The 22,704-nt window shown below is 37.1% G+C and overlaps 1 protein-coding gene across 1 annotated transcript in view; it reads left to right on the top strand.

Annotated features, from left to right (window-relative positions):
• Window positions 1-22,704, top strand: part of FTO (FTO, alpha-ketoglutarate dependent dioxygenase) — a 258,501-nt gene that overhangs the window by 79,300 nt on the left and 156,497 nt on the right. Inside the window, exon 7 of the mRNA XM_019471379.1 lies at window positions 931-1,050. Coding sequence (XP_019326924.1) covers window positions 931-1,050 — 120 coding nt within the window. The remainder of the gene's footprint in view (window positions 1-930; window positions 1,051-22,704) is intronic.

The raw sequence follows: 22,704 nt of genomic DNA on the forward strand, positions 1-22,704 counted from the left end.
CTAATATTTCTCTTGTCTTAGAGTTGACGGACCGTCCATATATGAAATGTTTTTTAAAAAAGAAACAAAACACAACACCCAACTAGTAAAGTACTACATCATCTGCTGTGTTTCATCTTCTAAATAAAAATATTAGCTTGCTCCTGATAGAATTTTTATTGTTTCAGTGGGGGATTTGTTTTCTTTGTAAAGCACAGTTTCCACACAAGCTTTGTCCTAGAAAAACAATTGGGGCCTGTTACTTCAGATGCCCCAAAAAGCTTTTTCACTCCTGGTACGTGCACGTTGTTCTGTGTTAGAGGGTTTTGATGTAAGGGCAGACCCAGCAGAGGGAGTGCGAGCGGTTTCGGGACACCCCCCTCTCCCCTGCAGGTCTGCCTGAGCAGGGCGCTTTCATGCCTCGTATTGAGCTCAAGTTAGCCCAAAAGTTATTGGTAGCCTGTCTGGTAACCAGATTATTTGGTAAAGTATGAGAAACTCTCTTTCATTATAATGCTACGCTCTCATTGCATAGCAATTGACTAGGCTGCATTCTAGCAATTTTGTTACTGCAAGTTTTTTCAATCTTTTCTATGACTGAAATATTTTCAAACCCACGATGTTAATCAAAATAAGCCAGAGTTGGTACGTATTTGACTGAATTGTGAGTAAGCCTGAACTTTTAACGTTCTTTGTACACGTACCACACACCTGTAAAAAGAGAGTTGGGTTTTGCACCTCTCTAGGTTTGAAGGGAGTAGCTCAGGTCACAAATTCGTGTGGAATAGAAATAAACAACTGGGTGTAAGGGTGCGTTTAGAAATTAGTACTTTGGTAACCTTCTCCTTTTCTATGGGGTTGTTCAAGTATAACTGGATTCATGCATTACCCCATTCCTGCCCCAAATAATGAACATAGATGTTTATGCTACAGTATGTTTTTGTCTTGCAGGTTGAATTTGAGTGGCTTAGGCAGTTTTGGTTTCAAGGCAAGCGGTATTTGAAGTGCAGTGATTGGTGGCTTAAGCCTATGGCTAAATTGGAAGAATTTTGGAGAAAAATGGAGATTATGGTAAGTACTAGTTTTATAGTCTAAAGCCTCTAGAGCTTAATTCTGAGAGCACTCACAATTATGTTTTTAATTGTACTGTAGTAATGGGATTTAAACTTTATTCAGAACATATGAAAAGTAAAATCGATGTCAGCCTTCCACTGCCACCTCTTATTTTTCTCCCCCAGTAGCCAAAAGAAATGTGAGCAAAATAAGATCCAAAAAAACCGAGAGGAGATTTTAGTTATTTCCTGACTTTGCTTGTTTTTAAAGTTTGACAGCCTCATACGATGACAGTCATCTATTGCATCACAGCAATTGGTACCCTGAAACTGTGCATTGTCAACTTTTTCGTACAACACCAAGATAGACAACTCTGCCAATGACAACAATGGTGAATGCATCTGAGGAGGGTTGAGAGTAACATATGATGATCTGGAGGTACAACTATCTGTCTGTAGTCTACCTGCACGCTTACACCATAGCTAGAACCAATAAGAGGAGATTAGTTTCTTGAATAATTGTAGTGATATTGGTTCCTGTATACTTGAAAGTACATCCCTGCTTTCCTTGAAAACGGACTCGGTGACAAGCACTGTTAGCCTGCTTGCTGTTGCTGTCCGTCCAAGTAGAGACTCAGTTGGGAGACTTTGCTTGACTAAGTGCCAGCATGCCCGCTTCTGGATTTGTACACAGAAGGAACTGTATTGACAAATGTGTCTTGCTCATATCCTTACGTGTCTGCATTAGAAGCTGCTTCTCAGTTATTTCTGCTGGTCACAGCACAAGCCTCAATTTGCTCGTAGCTGACTTGGAAAAGTTTGTAATGTAGCTGAGGATGCTGAATATGATTTGTTGCAGAGGTGTTTTTGAATCTCTGGAGGTATGGTGCAAAAAGAATGTGCTCTTAAGTTTTGAGGGAAATGTTGTGACTCACTAACCTGCTCAAACGTATTGTAAGCTTTTCCAGCAATGGCTGGTTTCAGACTTGGAAAATAAGGGTGGAAAAGTGGAACTTTCATTTGTGAAATCGGTTGCCGCAAGGAATCAGTGAACGTTAAACTTTCCTACAAAAGGAGAGAAATTACTTATAACTTGTTTATGTGGGGGTTTTTCTTCATTTTTGTGTTCTTACATGCTCACATTCTTGAATGACCTTTATAATTTAAAAAAAATCTTTTGGTTTGTTTTTCTTTCAAATGACAACTGACTCTCTTGTAACACAGGCTTAGATGAGGTAGAGACAAGAATGTTTGATTGTTATTTTATATCCATTGTGTGTTGAGAACATGGAAAAACAGCAAACTCGGGAATTCTCAAGGGTTAGGTTTTCTGCAATTGGTGTGACATTACCATGTGTCTCTAATTAGAAACATGGTGGCATCGGTGTATCTCCTTTCAACAGGCCTTAGGATGATATTTATCAGCAAACTGAAGGTTGGGCCAAGACAGAAGCTGCTTCTAATTTAAATTTTAAAAATTGCTTTAATGTTTTATGACTTAGAACATATTAATCACAATTAATTTCAGCTATTGAAGGAGACAGAAGAGAATGTCTGTTTTGTTGAGTGTCTAAGTAAATTTGATGCTTATTGTATTTGGGACTTGGAGGTAGGGTGGGGTTTTTTTGGGTTTAACCTACATTTTGTCCTTTAGTGTTTCACAAGATGACAGTAGGGGGCAATGTTGAGCCGCAGTTTTAATGCAACGACAGCACTGACTTAATAAAAATACGTAGAAATGTGGCATTAACATCAAGAATTATCCCTGTTGCTTCAAGTTAGCTGTAATCTCTAAGATTCCATAACACAGGAAATCAATTGTGGGTTAACAAATTCAACAGCAATTTAACATAAAAAGTGCAGTGTTTTGGTGCATGCTTAGCTTCCACAGCATTAAGTGAAATCAAAAGGTATTTCTGAAGGTACCCAGTAGTCTACAGTTGATGTTTTTTCTCCAAATTTATAATTTTAGCTGGATCATTCTTTAAAAAAAATAAATTGTGGCAAAATGCTTAAATTAAAAATGCCTTAGAGTTGTTGATTTTGTCTCTGAAGAGTATTATTGCTTAAAAGGAATTATTTCTTAAAAGAAAATACTTAAGCAATGTACATTTCTGTGTGAGCTGAACAACTCAACTTTTTTTATATATGTGTCTAGAGTGATACAAAAGTCAGTCTTGGGTTCTCTGTGTGCCTTTTTTTTTTTCTCTTTTTTCTTCCCTTTGTTTAGTTTTGCAGTCTTGAAGAAGAAAATAAAGTTTTCCAAAATAATTTCTGATTCTGCTAATTGTAATTGCTCCAATGTCACAGCCAAGTATGATACTGCAGGAAGTTTAACCCAGTGTCTTCAAACCTTTGGGCTTTATTTAATATTTTTGTACATTATAGCAAGCACACAATTTTATCATAATGTTTATTCCTGGCATTTCTTTCCCTGAGGATAGTTTTACTTAGAGCTCGCTCTTGTGATGTAAATGTTAAACCTTTCATTTGAATGATATTCTGATAAAACATTGCATTTCCCACAATATTACCTCATGAATTTATGAACCATTAAATCCAAAGCAGTTTAACCAATCTTATTCTCTTTTTCCCCCTCCCTTGAAAATATGAAGGCTATTGAAATGTTTGAGGGGGTTTTTTAAAAGTCATCCAAGATTAACACGTTATCATCTGCAACATCAGGATAAATGCTTGCTGAATTCAAAGGGAGAGTTAGCATTTGAAAAAAGACTGTACAGGCTTTGCTTTCTGGGTAAAGAGAAGTCTGAAAAGCTGAAATCTCATGTGAGGAAGTCTTGCTGTAGCTGTTCTGAGATTCAGTGGAGAGACAATTTGTCTCTCAGGGTCTGATATCATGCAAACCTTGCAATCTGACATTTATTTTAGCTATGAAAATCTTCTAACACCATGCCAAATCAGTAAGAACTGCAGAAGTCCTACAGTCTTTTTTTTGTTTATTTTGTTTTAGGGTGATTCACATTTGAATAATAAAAATGTAAATCAATGAAACGGTTCTTGTTTGTGGGATAAAAAGAAAACATATATGATTATACTTAAAATATCAAAAATGAAGACCTAGTAGTGCTATATGGTGTGAATTGTATTTCCTGCTTTGACAGTTCATTTTGTAGCAATGTATTTATATGGCAGTTGGCCTTAATAACCTAACCTGACTTCAGTGGGTAAGAGCCCTTAAAATATCAAATCTTTAAAGACTTTTTAAACACATCTAGTGTTCCTTTAAAAAAAACCAAAAATGAAGACCCTAGTAGTGCTATATGGTGTGAATTGTATTTCCTGCTTTGACAGTTCATTTAGCAATGTAGCAATGTATTTATATGGCAGTTGGCCTTAATAACCTTTATTGACTTCAGTGGGTAAGAGCCAAGACTAGGATTATTAAAATGTATCAGTTTCATTGCAGTATAAAATCACAACATATATAATTATGTTAGGTAGGCTAGGCTCCATTTAATCCCACCTATTTATGCAGGAATTTGGCAAGATGAAAAAAATCGTAGAACTAATATGTAGAGAAAAGTATGACTGATTTGGAGTTATATTCAACAGCATAACTGTTTGCCTACTATAAAGGGTCTACTTAAAGGAATGAAATGTAGATCTTAAAGAATATTTTTAATAGTATAAGTGAAACACAAGTAATTGTTATACCATTTATTTGACTTTTTGGAATCCTAAAATACAGCTAACGATAGTCAAATGCAGCACACCTTTTAATTTATAAATGTAGTGTAAAAGTGGAAGTGTGCACTGTGGTTATAATGAGCAAAGTGGCACTTCATGCACACTGATATCTTTCTGCACAACTTTCATCTTGATTTGTAAAACTTTTTAAAAACTATATTTACTAGTCAATTTGTTATTACTGTTATTCTCAATAGCATGCTTTTATCAGTTTATACAACTAAATTGAAATCAGAGAGCAAGGCTATTTTCTTGTAAATTCATTTTTCTTTCCTTTTTGAGGTCTATTTCATTATTTGCTACGATTGCTACATATGAAGTATGTCATAGTTTTTGCTATAAGCCACTATTGTCAGGGGTTTACAGCCTGACAGTTAGAACTGAGTCTAGGCTGAAACTTGAGCTGCAAAATTTCAGCCCAGGGCCATAATCTATTTTTTTTCCTTCCCAAATTAAAACAAGTGTTTAAATATGTATTTCAATCAGAGTATTTCAGTTCCAGAATAACCATGAAAAGCTATAAGACAAAATATGCTTTTAAAAGGAATCCTCCTAGCTTTTGTAGACTTTGGCATTTTAAACAGCTAACCAATTATATTTAAAAAAAAAAAAGATAACAGGATTACATACAGGCTGGTTGGTTGTTTAGCTTAAACAGGCGGGTTGGTTGTTTAGCTTTTTTCAGAAAATGCAGAGCAACTTAACTGACATTTGAATTGGTTTGACCTTGTCAGCCAAAATTCAAGAAACTCTGAGGTATGATTTTAATCTCTTTTTTAGCTTTCCTGTCGTGCTTAGATACTGCAGTGTCACACTCCTTTATTGGAGGGCCATGCGGTGATGGGCGATCGTATTTGCCTAATGAGCTGTGAAATGTAGGCACAACATGGCAGCTCAAAGACCCAAATTTCAGCCATATTTCTTGTCTTTTTGGCTCTTCTTATCTGTTTAGGCCAGATCCTTTAAATAAATGTATTTTTGGCAGGTTATATTTTATGTACACTAGGAGTCAGATGTTTCTGGAAACGTACCTTTTATCTTAAACAACAAAAACAACAAAACCTGATCCTGAAGACTTGTTTTTCATTTTCTTTTTTTTTTTTGACACTAATTTCCTTGACCCCAACATTTTTAGCTGTCAGAAATGGGCGAAAGGATTCAGGATTGTGTGTGGTACAATCACTACCAATCTTTGAAACAACAACAACAAAAAAGTAAAGTTGTATTGCACATCTTTCAAAAAAAATATTTACAATTCTGAGGGAATTCAGACTTAAGCTTCCAAAACAAAGTGTGTGCTGAAAGCACAAAGGGCTGTGTTTATGATTCTCTTGGAAGTGTTTTTGCAACAGGATAAGGAAAATTTTAGAAACTGTCTGATAGTGTTCAGGGTAAATACTTAAACCCCTTTAGAGAATTTTACACACAGATACTGTGCAGCAGAAAAAAGGATACTTATGTTTCCTAAAGCTGCTACAGCCTACAGCTTTGTACTTAAAGACAGAGGTGTTGAATAGAATTCTACTGAGGATACATCCAGTGACAATATCTACAGGAACATCAGAGCAAACCAGTGGATAGCACTTTCTATTTTTAACCCTTCCGTGAGCTGGTTGAGATCTAAGCTGTGTTGATATGAACCACTATAACGTTTCTATCACAAACGGGAATTGTTAAAAGGGCAGTCTTCCAACTTACCCAGCATACTGTGAGAATTACACTGAAAACATTAAGGTTATAATGTAAACTGGCATAAGCCAGGAAGAATTTAGGACAATTTATGTTCTATGGGAAAGTGAGATGCGTTTCTGACAGCACAAATGGGAGGACCATGGGTGGCTTGTGCAGCTGTGCATGTCATGTGGCTGGTAGCGTGTGCCGCACCAGATGGTGCGAAGGAGGTGGGCATGCTGTCCCATTTTTGTGTTCCCTTCTAGGTGGATTTGCACCCGAGTTACAACTTTGACATTTGTAGGTGTTCTTGTGCACACAACTGTATCTTGGTGAGCTTCAGTTTTGGATGACTAGAATTCTGTTGTCTTGTGCTTATCTCTTACTGTAACAGGGCTTCTTTCTGTCATCTTCACTATATTTTTATACTATTGGATGTATATGATTGTGTGTAGTATATACATGTACTTGCATGTAAAATGTGATGAGCAATGTGTTAGTACTTAAAACATAAATACATATAACGCACATTCAGCAGAAATCAAAACTGTGCGTATAGGTTATGCCCCAATCTTGTATTTGAATTGTGTAAACGGATCTCTGTCTGAGCTGAGCACTGTGGCTTAAACAGGATTCTCCATCACACGTAGAAGTTTTCTGATAGTGGATAGACTACTAAAGCTGGTCCGTAGTGTGACTGTATGTGTATGTACGTGCTTCTACACACAAATACATACACAGGTATGTTGGGGTTTTTAACTGTGCTGGTCTTCTAATTAACTTCTTAATGTAACTTCTGAATCATATAAAGTTACATTTAGAGAAAAGGCGTTTATAGGGAATGAGCACTGGGGGCAGTTCTTGGCAGCAGGAACAACATAGGAAAAGAGTTTAAAGAGCATTAGACTACATTTGGTAGTACTGCAAGTCACCCAGCGTGTGGCAGAGAGGGAAGAGCTCAGAATGCAGCTCCTGCTACATCCCTGTGAATCCAGTGTCAGTCCTGGAAGGATGTTTTCGAAACTGGTGTTGCCCTTTTATTGTTAATGGGAACTGTGTGATCGATTTCAGTGAAAGCAGGATTGGTATGATGGGGCTGCTGTAGACTGTATAAAATTGTGTGGTTTCCACCATCTTCCCCAGAACCTTGGATGGACATATACTGGAATAAGAGAAGATCTTTTTATCAAGTGTGTTTATCGAGGCTTATTATTTGCTGTGGAAGTAGTGAAGTAGTAGTATTGTGCTATTGTTTTACTAGTCCAATTATTCTTTGCAAAGCCTTTTATGTTTTTAGAAATCCATTTCCTGGTAGAAAAACTGAATAAAAGACCATATTTGAACACTGAGAATAACATTTCTTGAAAAGAAATTCTGTATTTTTGAAATTTATGTATCTATATGTTATATAAAACTTGAGTAATTATTAACTATAGTTAAAGTGGTTTCTAGTTCTCATTTATGCAATCATGGAAGTGGTCAGATATAGAGCTTACGGATTTGTACATTTGTGTATGTATGTTTATGGACATGCTACATAGATACAAAAAAAGATTTGGTTTGGTGTTAAAACTGTGAATTACAGTAGTTTGGCAGGAATAATTTTTAGTGAGATTGCTATAAACTAGGGGAAGTTGTGATTTCGAATGAAAGTGCAAGCAAATGGCAGCATGACTAAAATGTCACCATCTACATTGCTGTAATTTAATTTTTTTTTAGAGTACAGCTAGTATTGCTAAACATGGTTTTATTACTATTGTATTTGAGTGGCTATGTAACCACTATAAAATAGAATACAGCTGTTTTACTTTCCAAATGGCTTTTGTAAGCAAAGGAGGTGTCATCTTCCGAAAAAGCTGCCATTGCTGCGTTGATACCTTTTCTTTCCTATCTGATCGTCAGTCCTTCTGATTCCTAACAAGATCACGGGTGAACAGTGTTTTTGCAATGTATTTTTTAACAGTTACTTAATCTTTGATCAAAATTACAGCTCTCTTTTTACATATAAAGAAATAAAACTTGGCTTCGGTACTTGCCATGGAAAGCATTATGGTCTGATGGATTAGGTGCTAATTCTTTCACTGACCCTCTGTTTAACTTGTGCAAGTAACTTAAGTGTGGTTTTCAAAATCAGTGTGGAGATCAAAACGTTGGGGTCTTACTTTGGTTTTAGGTTGCAGACTATTTCTGATCTTAAATTCCTCATCAATAAAATGAGGCTATGATTTTTACTGTAACTGAAAGAGAGTTACGTATTGGCTATGTCTTAGGGAGAGAACATTCTGCAGTTGAAGGAACCCAACAAATTTCTGCCTCCCCTCTACCATGATTGGAAATTGTAGAATTTGGGCTAGATCTAAGATTTTTTTTTTTTTTTTTTTTTTTTTTAAATGGGCAAGTTCTATCCATTTAAGTATTACAGAAGGAGCTGACTGTGTTTCAGCTGACCCTTATTGTCTCCTGGCAGTTCCCAGTTCTAGCTCTCAGGAGCTTTTGAGTGAATCTTTTTCACACTTTTCATTTCTTACTACACATGCTTCTGCTTAATAATCCTGAAGCTGTAGACATGTTGTTTACTATTCTGCAGTAAGAAGATAATTACTGGCTTTTCTCGAATGTCTCTAGTTAACATCAGGTTTTGGCAGTTCTCCTTGCGCTGCTAGTGAATCTGAACTCTATATAATTCTCACAGCAGAGGCTCTAATATAAAGTTTAAGTGTAGCAAATCTTGTAAATTATTCCTGTTAAATAATGTGATTGTTTATCACAATCATACTAATGGCATCTCTTTTCATAGGACTCATTTTGGATATCTGTAATATAACAGAGTGATTAAGGGAACGGTGAGAACAGGCCAGATACTTGCTTGTGAATAGGAATGGCATCAGTGGAGCTATGCTCAAGATGAATCCGACTTCATGCTTAGCATGCACTATTCTGCAAAATGCGCTGTTAATAGCTGGGAATAGCGCATCAGTTCATGTTGTCTAGCTGCCCAGGGATCAATATAATTGTCTAATAAACTGACGTGATTATTTTATTTTTATGCGTGTATATATATGTATGTATATATACACTGCTAATAATTTTTAGCTCAATCTTCGAGCTGCGTGCTACATGCTAATGGATTAAAGCTTCGCTAGCTAGCTAGAAGGTCAATTGTTTTGTCAATGTTGTGGTGGCATTCAGCTTGGATAAGTGAATTATAAGACTTTTCTGTAATTCAGGCACATGGCAGAGTAAGTTTACTTGTTGTCATCCTTTACTGATTGTTCTCATATTCTGTCCAATGTCATGCTTCCATTTCATGAAATAGGAGTTTCTGTGCTGAAAACATTTGCAGTAGTAGGACCACAGAACTCACTCCTGTGCTCAAAACTAATGATTGGTTACGTTGCTGATGGAAGATTTGGATAGAAATTATTTTAATATTAGCCTGTACAAACCAATTTCTGCTGATGCTGTGTAGTACCAAAGTACACAAAGGTTGTACTTCCCAGAATTCCTTGAGGCGATAGAGTATCTGAAATCTTTCAGCAGCTAAGCTTTATAGTTCTGTCTTCTCTTACGGGGAAGAGGAAAGAGCACCATGGTATTAGATGTACAGTGATAATACATCTGTCCCCAAGGAAGCAGGGATGAAGTAACATGAAATTAATTCTATATTGCGTTTATGTAGATGCTCAATGCAAAGGCCAGTACAAGTCCTGGCTGTATCTTAGTCTGAAATGTTATGATGCTTTTAAAAGGATTAAAAATATACATAATTAGGATTATTAATATTTCTCACTTTTAAAAGTTTTCTCCTGTAGGTGGTATCTTCATCGATGCAACCTTACAGTGACTGACTTTGTCTCTCAGAGGAATGGCAGTAGAGAAAGGAAGTGTTACCATGCAATTATAGTTTTACAGTCAAGGCTTTTAAGACCATTATTCCGTTAGTGATCTTCTGTTGGCTTTCACGTAGAACATACTTGATACCCGTGTTTATAAAACATGTATACATTCATGGGTCAGTTCCACTGGTGGTCATTTATGCTAAAGGAATTGTGAATTTACAGTATCAAAACTTAGGAATCTACTGGGGGAGGGGAAAAGATGGGTAAGACAACCAATTAATCAGTCTTGAAAACTCACAATATTTGCAAAAATACTGAACAAAACAAAAAAAGTCCCACTGGTTTCTTTAAGAAATCCTACTGTTAAAAACCAGGATACAGGACTATTTTCTCAACTTTTTTCTTCGCTTTTCATCTTCTACATTTTCTTGTTAAGTGTAAAATACTGTAATTGAATCACAGCATTAGCTGGCTTTTTCCAACAAAACAGCAGATTTAGGCTCTTTGCTGTTAGTTTCAAAAGCAATATATATATAGAGAGAGAGAGCACGAAGACAAAAATTGAGCACATAGATGTATAATCCCAAAGGAATAAACTGACTTCTACTAGACAAGCTGAAAGCTGATTAAAATATTTCTCATCCTTTGGGTATGCAACAGCTTTTGATGATGGAGAGTGTATTAATATTCAGCTTAGCCGCTTGTCGACACTTCAGACAGGTCCCAGGAAAGACTCTGATACTGACCAGGTTTTCTCACTCTGCCAGAAATCTTTGTGAGACACAGAGCAGCACCCTTGTACTGGCAAAAGCCAAGATAAGAATAATGCTATTTTGCTATTTCTTTACTTTAGAAATTGCTTTTAGACATTTTGAAAGGATTGAAAATTTTAAAGAATTCTTTTAATGATATAAACTCATTTAGATACAACAAAGGAGAAAGATTAATCTTAATTGTTTTAAAATAAGGCTGCTGTAATCTATTCAATTTTAAATCCATTTGTCCGAGTTGTTTGCAAACATATAAAGACCCCAGTAATAATATCAGTGACCGAGATTTTTTGGAGAAAGTGTTCCTACTGCAATTATTTTATAACGGGCAGATTTGAGGTGCTGGGGTAATATTCTCTTAACTTCATCTATTCCCTTGTAATGTAATACCTACCTTCCAGACAAGAATGAGGTGTAAACAGCTGCTTTATCAGCTGATACTTCTTCTGTTTTTTTGTTGGCATGCTGACATATGGGGTGTTTGCTTTTTCCCCTTCTGCAGTGACTAAATATATACAGTATCTCTGGAAAACATGTCATACGCCGTGTGAGGTGCCTTTAGGATGGCTCCAGGGCTAAATACTTCCTGTAATAGGTGAAAGAGCATGGCTTAATCAGCTTAGTTAACTTAATTAAGCTGTGCTTTTTCTCATGGTACAGCCTTAAAGTGTATTTCATTTAGAAACTGTATTTCATAGTTGTGGAATGACACAAGGTTGGAGAAATCCTCTGGGTTTTTATAGCGAGCTTGAAAAAGGTGAAATTTGCTAGTTATTCTGCAATGTGAAGAAGTAAATTAAAGGAATGTGTCTTTTTACTGAAGATTTAAAGGAGAAATTCTGATGCAGTTTAGATTGTAAAGGCTTCTCAAACTGAGAAAGTCTACTTTTTTTTTTTCCCATCTAACTTTAACATTTTTATACATGGGAAGAGCTGTCCATGTTCATCCCAACCTTGCCTTGCCTGCTTGCAGATGTGTCACCAGATTCTGTGACACTACCTTCTTTTATCATTCTTTGGAAGAAGGTAAACTAGTGTGGTGTGATTGTGAGGATGTGGATCTTCTCTCCCCTGATCTCTGGGTCTCAGCAGAAAATATGATTACAAATTAAAGTAATTTGAACTGAGTTGTTCTTCCTTGAGGTGAGTTGCTCTTTATGTTCTTCATGAGGTACTCCATGTTAAAGAAGAGGTCTGATTTTCCTCTTGGGGAAATGTTGGGATCCTTGTCCTAGTGGAACCCTCCTGTTCCTGCAAGGTTAGAGGAGAAGATTGATGAGCAAGGCACAGGCACAGCTGGAAACAGTAAGTGCTGAGCGAGTTCTACTTCCCATCTCATTTGGTTCATCTAGTATATTAATGTTTACTTATTTACTTACCTGTGTAGGTTTTGAAAGAGTAAGGTGTGGGGAAAAAAGCAAGCCGGATAGCAGACTGCAGGTTGCAGTTGGCCAAGGAGAGAGCAGCAGTAGGTGCCAGTAGCCAGTGAAAACATGGGCAAGAGGGGTTAGGAGCCGTTCTGTTGACAGAGTAACAGGACCAAAGGCAGTATGAGTGAGGACTCCTGGGACAGGACTTTTGAAGTGCTGTAGCGGTTGGAAAACTTGAAACTGGATGTGTAGGTGGAATGGACCTTTGGGTACAGTAGGAATAGAAAACAAGCTTGGCAGGAAAAGCTTTGGAGATTGAGAAAGAGTAGGAAAGGATGGCAAAGGCTCTCAGGCAAAAAGGAGTGGTGTGGTTTGAGAGAAAATAGGTTAGGGGAAGCTTTGCAATGGGGGGAAGTGGTTGTGGAGATGATGGCAGAAGATAAGATGGCTGCGTGTCTCCTTCAAGCAGAATATTGTGGGTAGCGATTTCTTTGACTTTTTTTTTTCATTCCTTTAAAAAAGTTTGTGTTTCGATAGAAGTTTCTTCAGTGATGCTTTTGTGCAGTAATAATACTACATTTAATATGCTACTGGTTTATACTACAGAACCAAATAAGGGAAAAAGTCCTTGGTTAAGCAAAAAATAATTACATTGAATAAATAAAGTTACTTAAAGTATGTTAAAAAGCATTTGATTTTAATGCAACAAACATATAAAATTACCCAGAAAAAAAAATAGGGAGATTATATATGCATAGATTTTTAACAATTTAAAAATGCATATAATGTTTAAAATATATGAATTATTTGTTTGTGTGTTTATATACATAAACACGTGGGTGCACACGCATATATATGCGCACATGCATACACATAGAGGGAAAGAGGTTTATCCGTTTAAGTACTGAGCTGTCCTCCATAATGCTCGAAGTTGCAGAATCTTACTGAACTGATACAATATATTAGTTTCTCATCTTAGTACCTCCCACTGCTTGGGCATAATTCTGTGGTAGACTTCAGTGTTTCTTGATTATATGGGGTGTTATAATTTCCTGATGACTGGTTATGTTATTTATAATGCACAGGGTGTTAATCCTTTGGTGATTAACACCCTATTTGAATTACCGGAGGTCAAAGGTACATTCTTTTTTTCGGGGTTTTTTGCAGTGTTTCTTCCTTTGATTTTTTTTTTTTTTTTTTAACTAAAGGTTTTGTGTTCTCTGTTTTATCTGAAAATTACTTTGAGGTAATTTGGGGTGGGGGGAGGAGAGGAGCATCCTTCTTCCGTAGGGGCCCAAGTCTGTTGAAGCTGTAGTCATTAGAACATAAATTCTCTTTGTAATGAATAGGTCCTCCAGAAATCCTGCATTTAAAAATAGTGAAAAAACGCTTAACCGAAAGAAGCATAGTCAAAAGCACATGGAAGAAGGTATTTCCTACTTAGCTTCCAAAAGAGTAGATACCTACCTGTGTCTCATTCTAAGCCATTTTGGAGAGATTTATTAAAGAAAAGATTATATATGCATGTGTGTGTAGATATATATGTATATATAAAATTGTGTGCATGTATACATACACACACACTTTATAATGTGTAAATATATATGGCTGTCATTTCAGGTGATTTGGAGATACTGTAGAGATTCTTGTCCAGCTGCTAGCTGTCTCCCGATTACTGTGTTTTCAGAATTGAGGAGCTATATTAAAAGCCTTCAATTCTTTCAAAGGTTGTGGCTGCGCAGAAGTTACCCTTACCCTAATATTTTAAGCCTTTCTCTAAATACTGTGGTCTCTTTTGTGTTTTGCTGAGCTGTGTTCCTTACAGGGCTGGCGCTGGTGAGAGGGAAGCAGCGAAGGCTTTTTGCCATTTTGTTTTTCACAGAGTCCTGGGGTTGTGTAACCGTTCATACATCTCCAAGAGAATTCAGTTATGTGTCCAAGTTTTCTGAGTTGCTGTGTCCAACTGCAAAGACTTTCCAGTGGTCTACAGCAATTGTCAGGGTTTACTGAAGTATGCTGTGACACTGGCTTTGCTCCCTTCTATAAAGATGACCATAACGCTTTCCTTGACTGCAAATGCTGAGGCAGATGTTCCACCTGGAGGTTTCTTCGTGCTGTGGGCGTTCCACTTACTCCAAATCTGGAAAAGTATGGGGATGGCAGAAGACCTGCAAGAGTTCCCTCACTGTCATTTTTCCACTCTAAAACCTTTGGTAGTACCTGAAACTACTAGAAGGCAGTTACAGGAGAATTTTGTTGATACATGGTAGACCTCTGCAATGTTTAGGACTTGCATATTGCGTATGAACAAACAAGGTGGTCAAAGAGCAAGGAAGGAAACATTAATATTAGGAAGCCAAAAATGAAAGGAGAGCAGCTCATCTGGTGGGGTCAGTATTTCAAGCTTCAGATTGTAGTATGTTGTCACGGATGGAGTGAGACTCCAACTCACTCGTAAGAGAGAAGCAACAATACACTTTATTGATATAAAACAGTGAATTAACAAAGTTCAATGGTAAATGCAACAGTGGTTTAACAAGATTCGACGGCAAGGTACATTTCACTATTTACTGCATAGAGGACAGGATCAGACAAAACTGTTAGGGAGACCCTCCCATTGGGTCGTGAGGTTCAGAAAGGACGCCCTTGCTTTCTAAACTCCTTCTCAGAGAGGACTCTAGGTGCGGCTGGATTCAATCCCAGTCCCAGACTTGGTCAACGGTTTATGGCTAAAGGATTATATATGCTCAATCTGTCCTTTATATCACTTAGCTAAGATTTCAAAGTTTAGCATGCTATTAGTCACTTACTGAGGATCTGTTGCGCCAAGGAATCTCTCAACCTCGAGGAGTAACCTTGAGAGGCGTCCCTACTCAAGGGGAGATCCCTGTCGTGCGCCCGCTGCCCTGCAGGAGAGCTCAAAGGGCTCTTGGGCTGCTCACTATTTATAGGGGTAAGATGATTGACTCATATTTGCATACCAATCACTGTGGTTAAGTGGGCGCATTTCTCACAATAGCCCTTGGCTATTGTGTTGTTATCTGGCTCCTGAATCCACTTTGACCCGGACCCAGCTATCACTACCAGCATCCATTAGAACCGCCCCTGGTAGTTACCACTTGAGCAGGGTTACGGGAGATAAAGGTGAGGTTGGGCGGGGGAGCACACCGTCACATGTTCTCAGCTCAAATGATGGAAACTGTAAAGGGATATGATAGCCTGCCTCTGCATTTTCCAGTAGAGGCGCAACTGATCTTGACTTGGTGTTTTAAGAAAACTCAGCATCAGACTAGACTGATCAGGTGTTAACAATGTGTATTTTGCAGAGCTGGAACATGAGTTCACTGGTGTATAAAAGCTCTGTTTTGACTCAGTTACCAGCTATGGGCTTAATGCCTGAACTGCTGGATGAAGTCATTCAATCTGTCAGAAAATTGAAACGTATTATAATAATCTATGTTTAATCTACATACCAAATCTGTGGGTGTTTTAACGTTGCTCTACAGCAGATAGGAAGACTATTAAAGAGGTGGAAGCACAGAGGCAAGATGCTCCTGTCTGGCTACTCATTTGATGATTTTGTTTTACTGTCTGTTGTATGCTAGCTTTCTCTCTGCTTTTCTCTCTGGTGTTTTGCTCAGAGCTCTGTGAGATGCTAAGATTAGTGCTGGTTTGCTTTTGTCATAATCTTTCATGTTTGCTGTGACAGATAGGTGAAAAAGTAGTATTTGTTCTGCTCCAGCATGCAAGGAATCCAGCTCAGACACTGAGGACAATTAGTCCTATGTTGTGGGATAAAAAGCAGACATGCTAAAATTTTAGGGGGATTTTTTTCCTGTACACGCTCCAGGGGGAACTCTGCATATAGCACTGTGGCTTCCTACATGACTTTTCTGTTTAAGGTTGTTTCACTGCTGTCTGCCATTCAGTTGCTGGCCTGTGGTTAGCTTTATTTCTCTTGTACAAATACGAAGTGCTACACTGGCTTTCTTCCTTCTTTTTTTGTTCCTTTAGTGTTTCACTTATATTTTAATAGTTTCATTTACGCTTAGAAATGTTTTTCTGCTTTTGCAGAGAGATTGTGAGTAGTCTGGCACCACAAAATGTGTGGAAAGCTTAATAACCTGAAGGAGGGTTCAGTAGGAGGCAGAATTAAAGGCCAAGGTGGTTTTGTGAGCAGAGAGAGAAATTGGGAGGAAATAAGTTGCAGGAAAGAGGGAGGAACAGGGAGGGGAAACAGGAAGACAGTATAACAAAGTGAGAGAAGGGTTAAAAAATAGAGAGAAATGGGAATAAGATAATGCAAGTATAAAGAATCTTGGAAGTGCAAGAGATAGTGTAACAGGAAAGAGAATAGTAATAAATTAGAAAGTGTCTGTACTTTTTAAACTTTATTTGTAGTCAGCATAATGAAGTTAATGTGAAAGTTGATGCCTCATTTTTCAAAATTATTTTTCCTTTCCTTCCTGTTACTCCTTGAAGTTAGAAATACCACAGTAAGTGATAGAACAGGAAAGAGAAACTAGGCAGGTATTTGCTTTCATGGATCAAAAGAACTGCAAGGTATTAATACAAAGATCTGAATTTGGATCTATTAAAGTTTAACTTGTCGGCTGCAGCATTTAATAGGGTCTTGCTCTGGGAAAATTAAATAGGTAAACTACAAATGATGCAACTAGTTAAAAATGTGACTTTTGTGTCAATGTATTATTTCACTTTATATGTCAAAAACAGTTTTTTGTCTTCTGACGTATTTCTGATTCAACCTTCTTGAAGGAGTTGTTGTATTATGGCCTTAACGGAGCAGAACATTCAGCCTGAAAGTCTGCAGATAGAACATTTGCAATAGTGTGTATGTGTGAAATTTTAAGTGATGAGCTGCCTGATTAAAACCAGAATATATTTTTTCGTGAAACTTGTTAATGGTTTTGTGTAAATCCATTTTTACTACTACAAGGGGAGGAAAAAAAAAGTGGGAAGGGAGAGGAATTAGGGGGTACAAGAAAAGACTGAATGAACATACAACTGAAGGCGTAACTTAAACTTACATAAATATCAACACTTTAAATGTGAATAATAAGATCCAGCTTGGTAACTAAGATTTGCTTCAGGAAAGATGGAGCAAGTTGTTTGCTGATTTGGCTGGTATAACTAGAACAATGTACTTAGCAGTTTTTATATTGAAGATTATGTTGTGTACAAATATATATTATATTGTAATTTTGCTAGTACTGTTTTAAAGCCTGCTGAAATCTGCTTGACTCCTTTTTACATCTGTCACAAACAACTATTTATTTTCTTGGGTTGAACCACAAATATTTGCAGAAGTGCTGTAATGTTTTTTTCAAAACAACCATTTGAAAAGTTTGCATAATGGACTTAAGTAAATAACATGAGTCTCTCACTAGGGCTATGAATCTGTTACTTGTGATGCTCTTTTCTGATGAGTCTTTCCATAAGCAGAATTTATACAATTAAATTAGTTACTAGACATTCAAAGTATGCTACTTGAAATAAGTTTAGAGTTGTACATCACGAATATCGTTTGTATCCTGTTTTCATTTTACTGTTATATTTTCTTTTGTCTTACATTTGTACTAACCCAGTCAATAAGCATGTATGAACCATGTCAACTTTTGCTGTGTCAAGAACTAATTGCATTTTTCAAATATATTTTAATAAAAAAACCCCATTTTACTGCTTATTTGCACAGTACAACTTCTAAATCCAAGACACCACTGAGGTCAGAAGGTAGTAGGTAGCCTATGCAGTGTTTGAACTGGTATTCTAGTTCCTGGTTTCCTGAGGATAAATGTGATTGCTCCAATATAAATGTTTTAGATCACAGTGACAGCTGTGGAAATTAAACGTAGCCAGCAAAATCTATTTTCTGTCTAGCTAAGTAAAGAAGAGGACAGATGAAAAAATTCCCTGGGCGAATGAATTCTTATGAACAGTGATGAATCTTTTCCTTTTGCTGTAGTAATTTTATTGTATTCTCCAAAAAAAAAGAAAAAAAAAAAAAGCCCAACTTGGGTTTCTTTATAAGTTCTTCATATTCAAGTTTGTCATTTAAAGGTGAAAAATTTAGAATATCATTCCTAGGCCATGTTGTAGAACACATTGCAAACACATCTCTACACACAGGGAAAATTTACCCTTTAGGATAGTTTCCAGAGAGTTGCAATGGTCTGTGAATGGAATAGGCTTTAAAATTCTATGAAAATGTGGGGTTTGGGGAGAGGAGAAGGATTTCCAATTTCCCAGGAATTTTGTTTCTCCTAATTTATTATGAACAGTGTTCTGTTTTCAGAGACTTCAGCAATATTAAGCATTACCTTATCCTATTTTAAAATATCTTAAAATGTGGAATCTTCTACAGAGAATTCTCTTTTTTAAACGTAAGTTTTGATACCTGCTTCAGAGGCTACTTTAATGCAGAAAAATGCAGAATTTTCTCATACAGACTATGTAGCAGTTTTGCACTGAAAAATATTAAGCAGAGAGAGACTACCCTGCCAAAAGGTAAATCTTTGAGTCATGTTCATCACAATTTTATTTTTTTCCTGAGGTACGTTCCTGGCTTCTGTAGTTCTGGAGGATTCGTTTTCCCTTCTAGCATCTCCTCAGGCTCCACCTGCATCTTCACCAGACCTGCTCAGTCTTGACAACTGGTTTGAGTCCACTATTTGCACTCGTCAGAGGAGTCTAAACGACTCTACCTTTTCAGCTGGTTCTTTCACTTAAGGCTTGGAGCACTTGAGCATGCTGTTGTTACTAAGCTTACACTACTCCTCTCTGGGCTAACTCTTTCTTGTTTCCACGGCAACTTCTTAAGTAACTCCATCTAGCAAAGTATGCTTTGTAGCAATTCGCTATTAGAAGTAATTTGATAGTCTTTTTCGTGAACTATACCAGTCGCTGGGTATTTCTGTTTGGGCTGAAGACTCAAAATGAGCTATGGAGTGCTCAGTTGGCACTATTGTGTTTCCCCCCCCCCCGCCCCAAGGTGGGGGCATTAATGTAGGTTGTAGCTCAGAAATGAGGCTATGGGATATTATTTGTATACTTTAAAAAAATCAGTATATTGTGATCCTTAAGATATATAGACTTTTTTTGTAGGGGGGGAAAAAAGCTCTTAAAAAAGTTTATTGCAAAGTAAACGGTTAAAACGGAGCTGCAGTTACTTGAAAGAGACAAATATACATTCATTATTTCCTGAGTATGTTGTTTTTATGGGAAAGCAAAGGAAGCAATGGCTGGGTGTCATTAAGGAGTAGCTGTATATTGTGATCCTTAAGATATATAGACTTTTTTTGTAGGGGGGGAAAAAAGCTCTTAAAAAAGTTTATTGCAAAGTAAACGGTTAAAACGGAGCTGCAGTTACTTGAAAGAGACAAATATACATTCATTATTTCCTGAGTATGTTGTTTTTATGGGAAAGCAAAGGAAGCAATGGCTGGGTGTCATTAAGGAGTAGCTAGTGGAAAGCGGCGAAATGAGCAACGAGACTTGTAAAGTGTCATGAAAACTGAAACACCAGGGTACAAAGTACCGCTTATCCTCACAGATATGGATACCATATGGCAACATGAAGGGAAATGGAGAGTAGGAGACAAGAATCCTATTATTCCTCACACTTTCATTTGCTTGCTATTTGCTTTGGGCAAATGACTTAAGAAGTTGTGCATGAACCTTCTTCTGGCACAGTATTTGTTGACAAGACACCTGTCTTCCCTGTCAGGCTCCTTGACGTTTCTTTGGTGTCCTTCCAGCTTTGGCACTTCTGATTATAATGTTATTGTTGTTTTTCTGATAGTTCTAGAATAATCTTTTCTTGACTATTCCTAAGTTGAAATCTATATTCATTTTCTGGTGCTATAACCCTTCCTTCTCTTACAGCATTTCACTTATTTTCCTTGAGAGAGGCAATCTGCTATGATTGTGTTATTGCTGTCCCTGAAATCTCTGCCTTCTCTTTTTTCCTTTATCTGCAAGTTACCATCTCTGGACAACTTTCCGCATCTCTCTGGAATCGACTGGACTGATTGAGAGTACTTCAATACCAGATGTTGAAAGGTTTTGGCTTCTGGAAAGACGGCTATGCGCTCCATGTGCCTTTGAAATCATACATAGGAGGAGAGCCTTTGTCAGCTCTATAGGGGCTGCTACAGCTGTGAAAAGATTTTTGTCACCTCCTCAGCTGCTTCCTCCTTCCTACCTCCTAAACTACATACCTGTCTACTGGCCAGAGTTTTCTTCACTTACAACTGTTTTGTATTAGTTTTGTAGTTCTCTGAAATTAACAGATCTTCCTTAAAAACTGTTTTGTATTAGTTTTGTATTTCTCTGAAATTAACAGATCTTCCTTAAAAATTGTTAAACTAAGTCTACCAATATTCAATACAGTTATCTTCACTGTAATAGTTGTTTAAAATGTCAATTCTAGCATCTTTCACCTTTGCTCTTCTGACTTCAGTGTTTGTGAAACTGTACTGGAAAATTTCCTCTTCTAATGATGTCCCCCAAAGTTAATGGTTGGTTGTTAAGACGAAAGCAAGAGTGTTGTACAACATGCAAAACCAGAGAGCGCATGCTTACCCACTCTCTTTCATTGTTACTTACATTGAAACTTCCAGCTATTTTGCTTCACACCATCTGGGGGACCGTTAGTGTATTTGGGTTTGCCCTCACCTAAGGTTGTGGAAATGAGCAGCTATTTGACTGTATTACAGCAAGATAATGTAATTTTAAGTGCAGGTCCTTTTGTCATAGCAATGGGTGCTATGTCAAGAGAGAACAAGAAAAGCTGCACAGAAGTGTTGTATGGGAGGGCAAGAAAATCGTGCAGAATTTAACAGAAGATGTTATAAAGGGAGCCCCTGATGCATAAGTTTTGTGCTTTGTGTGTTGTAATTCTGAAAATTAATGCTTTGTGTGTTATATCAGGCTGTTGTGGGCATGTAGTGACAAAATTACAGATAATAAATTACTGCTCTTCCTACTGAAGCTATATAACCTTCTCCTAATTTTAGCACTACAAAGAAATGCAATTTAGTGGTTCTCTATGCTACGGAGTTTAGTGCAAATACTTGAACCTTCCTGTGGTCTCAGAAAGCTGGCATTTTAAGAAGTATTTCATAGTTACAAAGATTACCATTACAGCACTACAATGACTTTGCAGTACTTTGCTCAGCGGAACACTAGCCTATTTGTGGGGAAAAAATGTCCAAAGAACACCCTAACTTCTGTTCTCTAAAGAGTTGCTCAATATGACACGGCATTAAGGGATAGAATCAACCCAATATATTCTCAATTTCAGAAACAGGGGAAAAAACTGAAATATGAAGCTATTCCCACTAGAAATGTTGTAAATCTTACAAAATATATAAGCTTTCCTCTTTGACATACATCAAAGGCATAAGACTTGAGAGATTAAAATATGTTTTTAATCTTGGTTTGATGAGCAAAACTTTCACTGTAATATTTATTATGAGAGGCTCTACTTGTGTTGCCTCTTCCCTTTGTTCTGTTTATATATGACTTCCTTTCTTCCAAAAAAGTAGGAAGTATCGCTTTCACAAAGCCGAAGGATATTGCAATGGTTTGTTCATTTAAGCTGAATCGTAGGCCCACGTGGCAGACACAAACTTTTCTTTTATTGTCCTGGGTCCCAGAGGAAGAGCAGTGCTTTCTGATGGCTTCCCATGAATGCCTTTCATTTGTGGAGGAGTTTCAGTGGCTTATGCTGACTGTACAAAGATCAAACAGGCAGGAAAATTGTGGTTTTGAGAAACTTAGCCAAGATCTTTGTTATTTTCTCAGAAGTTTTTCGTCTCTAACCCTGTTTTTTAAGGACAATATTAGGGCAATTAGTTGTAGTGGCTGATGGAAAAAAGCTCGTTCTATCATTTTCTCTTTAAAATTTAAGTATTTTCTTAGTTATTAGAAAATTTGTAGGCATGTATAAAGAAAATACTAACCATAATTGCAGTCTGTCTTTATTGCATTTGGACTCAATGGTATCCAAAATTAAGCTTAAAAAAATGTTGTGGCTGCTTGGTCCTGCAATTTGATCTATACTGGGACACTGCGCCTGCAGAGTTTTGCTGAAATCACCCAGGTGTGTTTTGCCTGGGCACAAAGGTCTGTCAGAGAGATTTGATTATGGGATTTGACCTGTTGAAGTCTCTTTTGTTTCCAGAAGAGGTTTTTTTTTTCTCAACAGGTTTTCTTAGCGTTCTTCATAAAGATTTCCTTTTTGCTTAGCAGTTAGTAAACTTAAGTACTGGAAAGAGATGTGCAGACCACAACA

This window comes from Aptenodytes forsteri, unplaced genomic scaffold (assembly GCF_000699145.1).
Source record: "Aptenodytes forsteri isolate BGI_AS27 unplaced genomic scaffold, ASM69914v1 Scaffold33, whole genome shotgun sequence".
NCBI lineage: Eukaryota > Metazoa > Chordata > Aves > Sphenisciformes > Spheniscidae > Aptenodytes > Aptenodytes forsteri.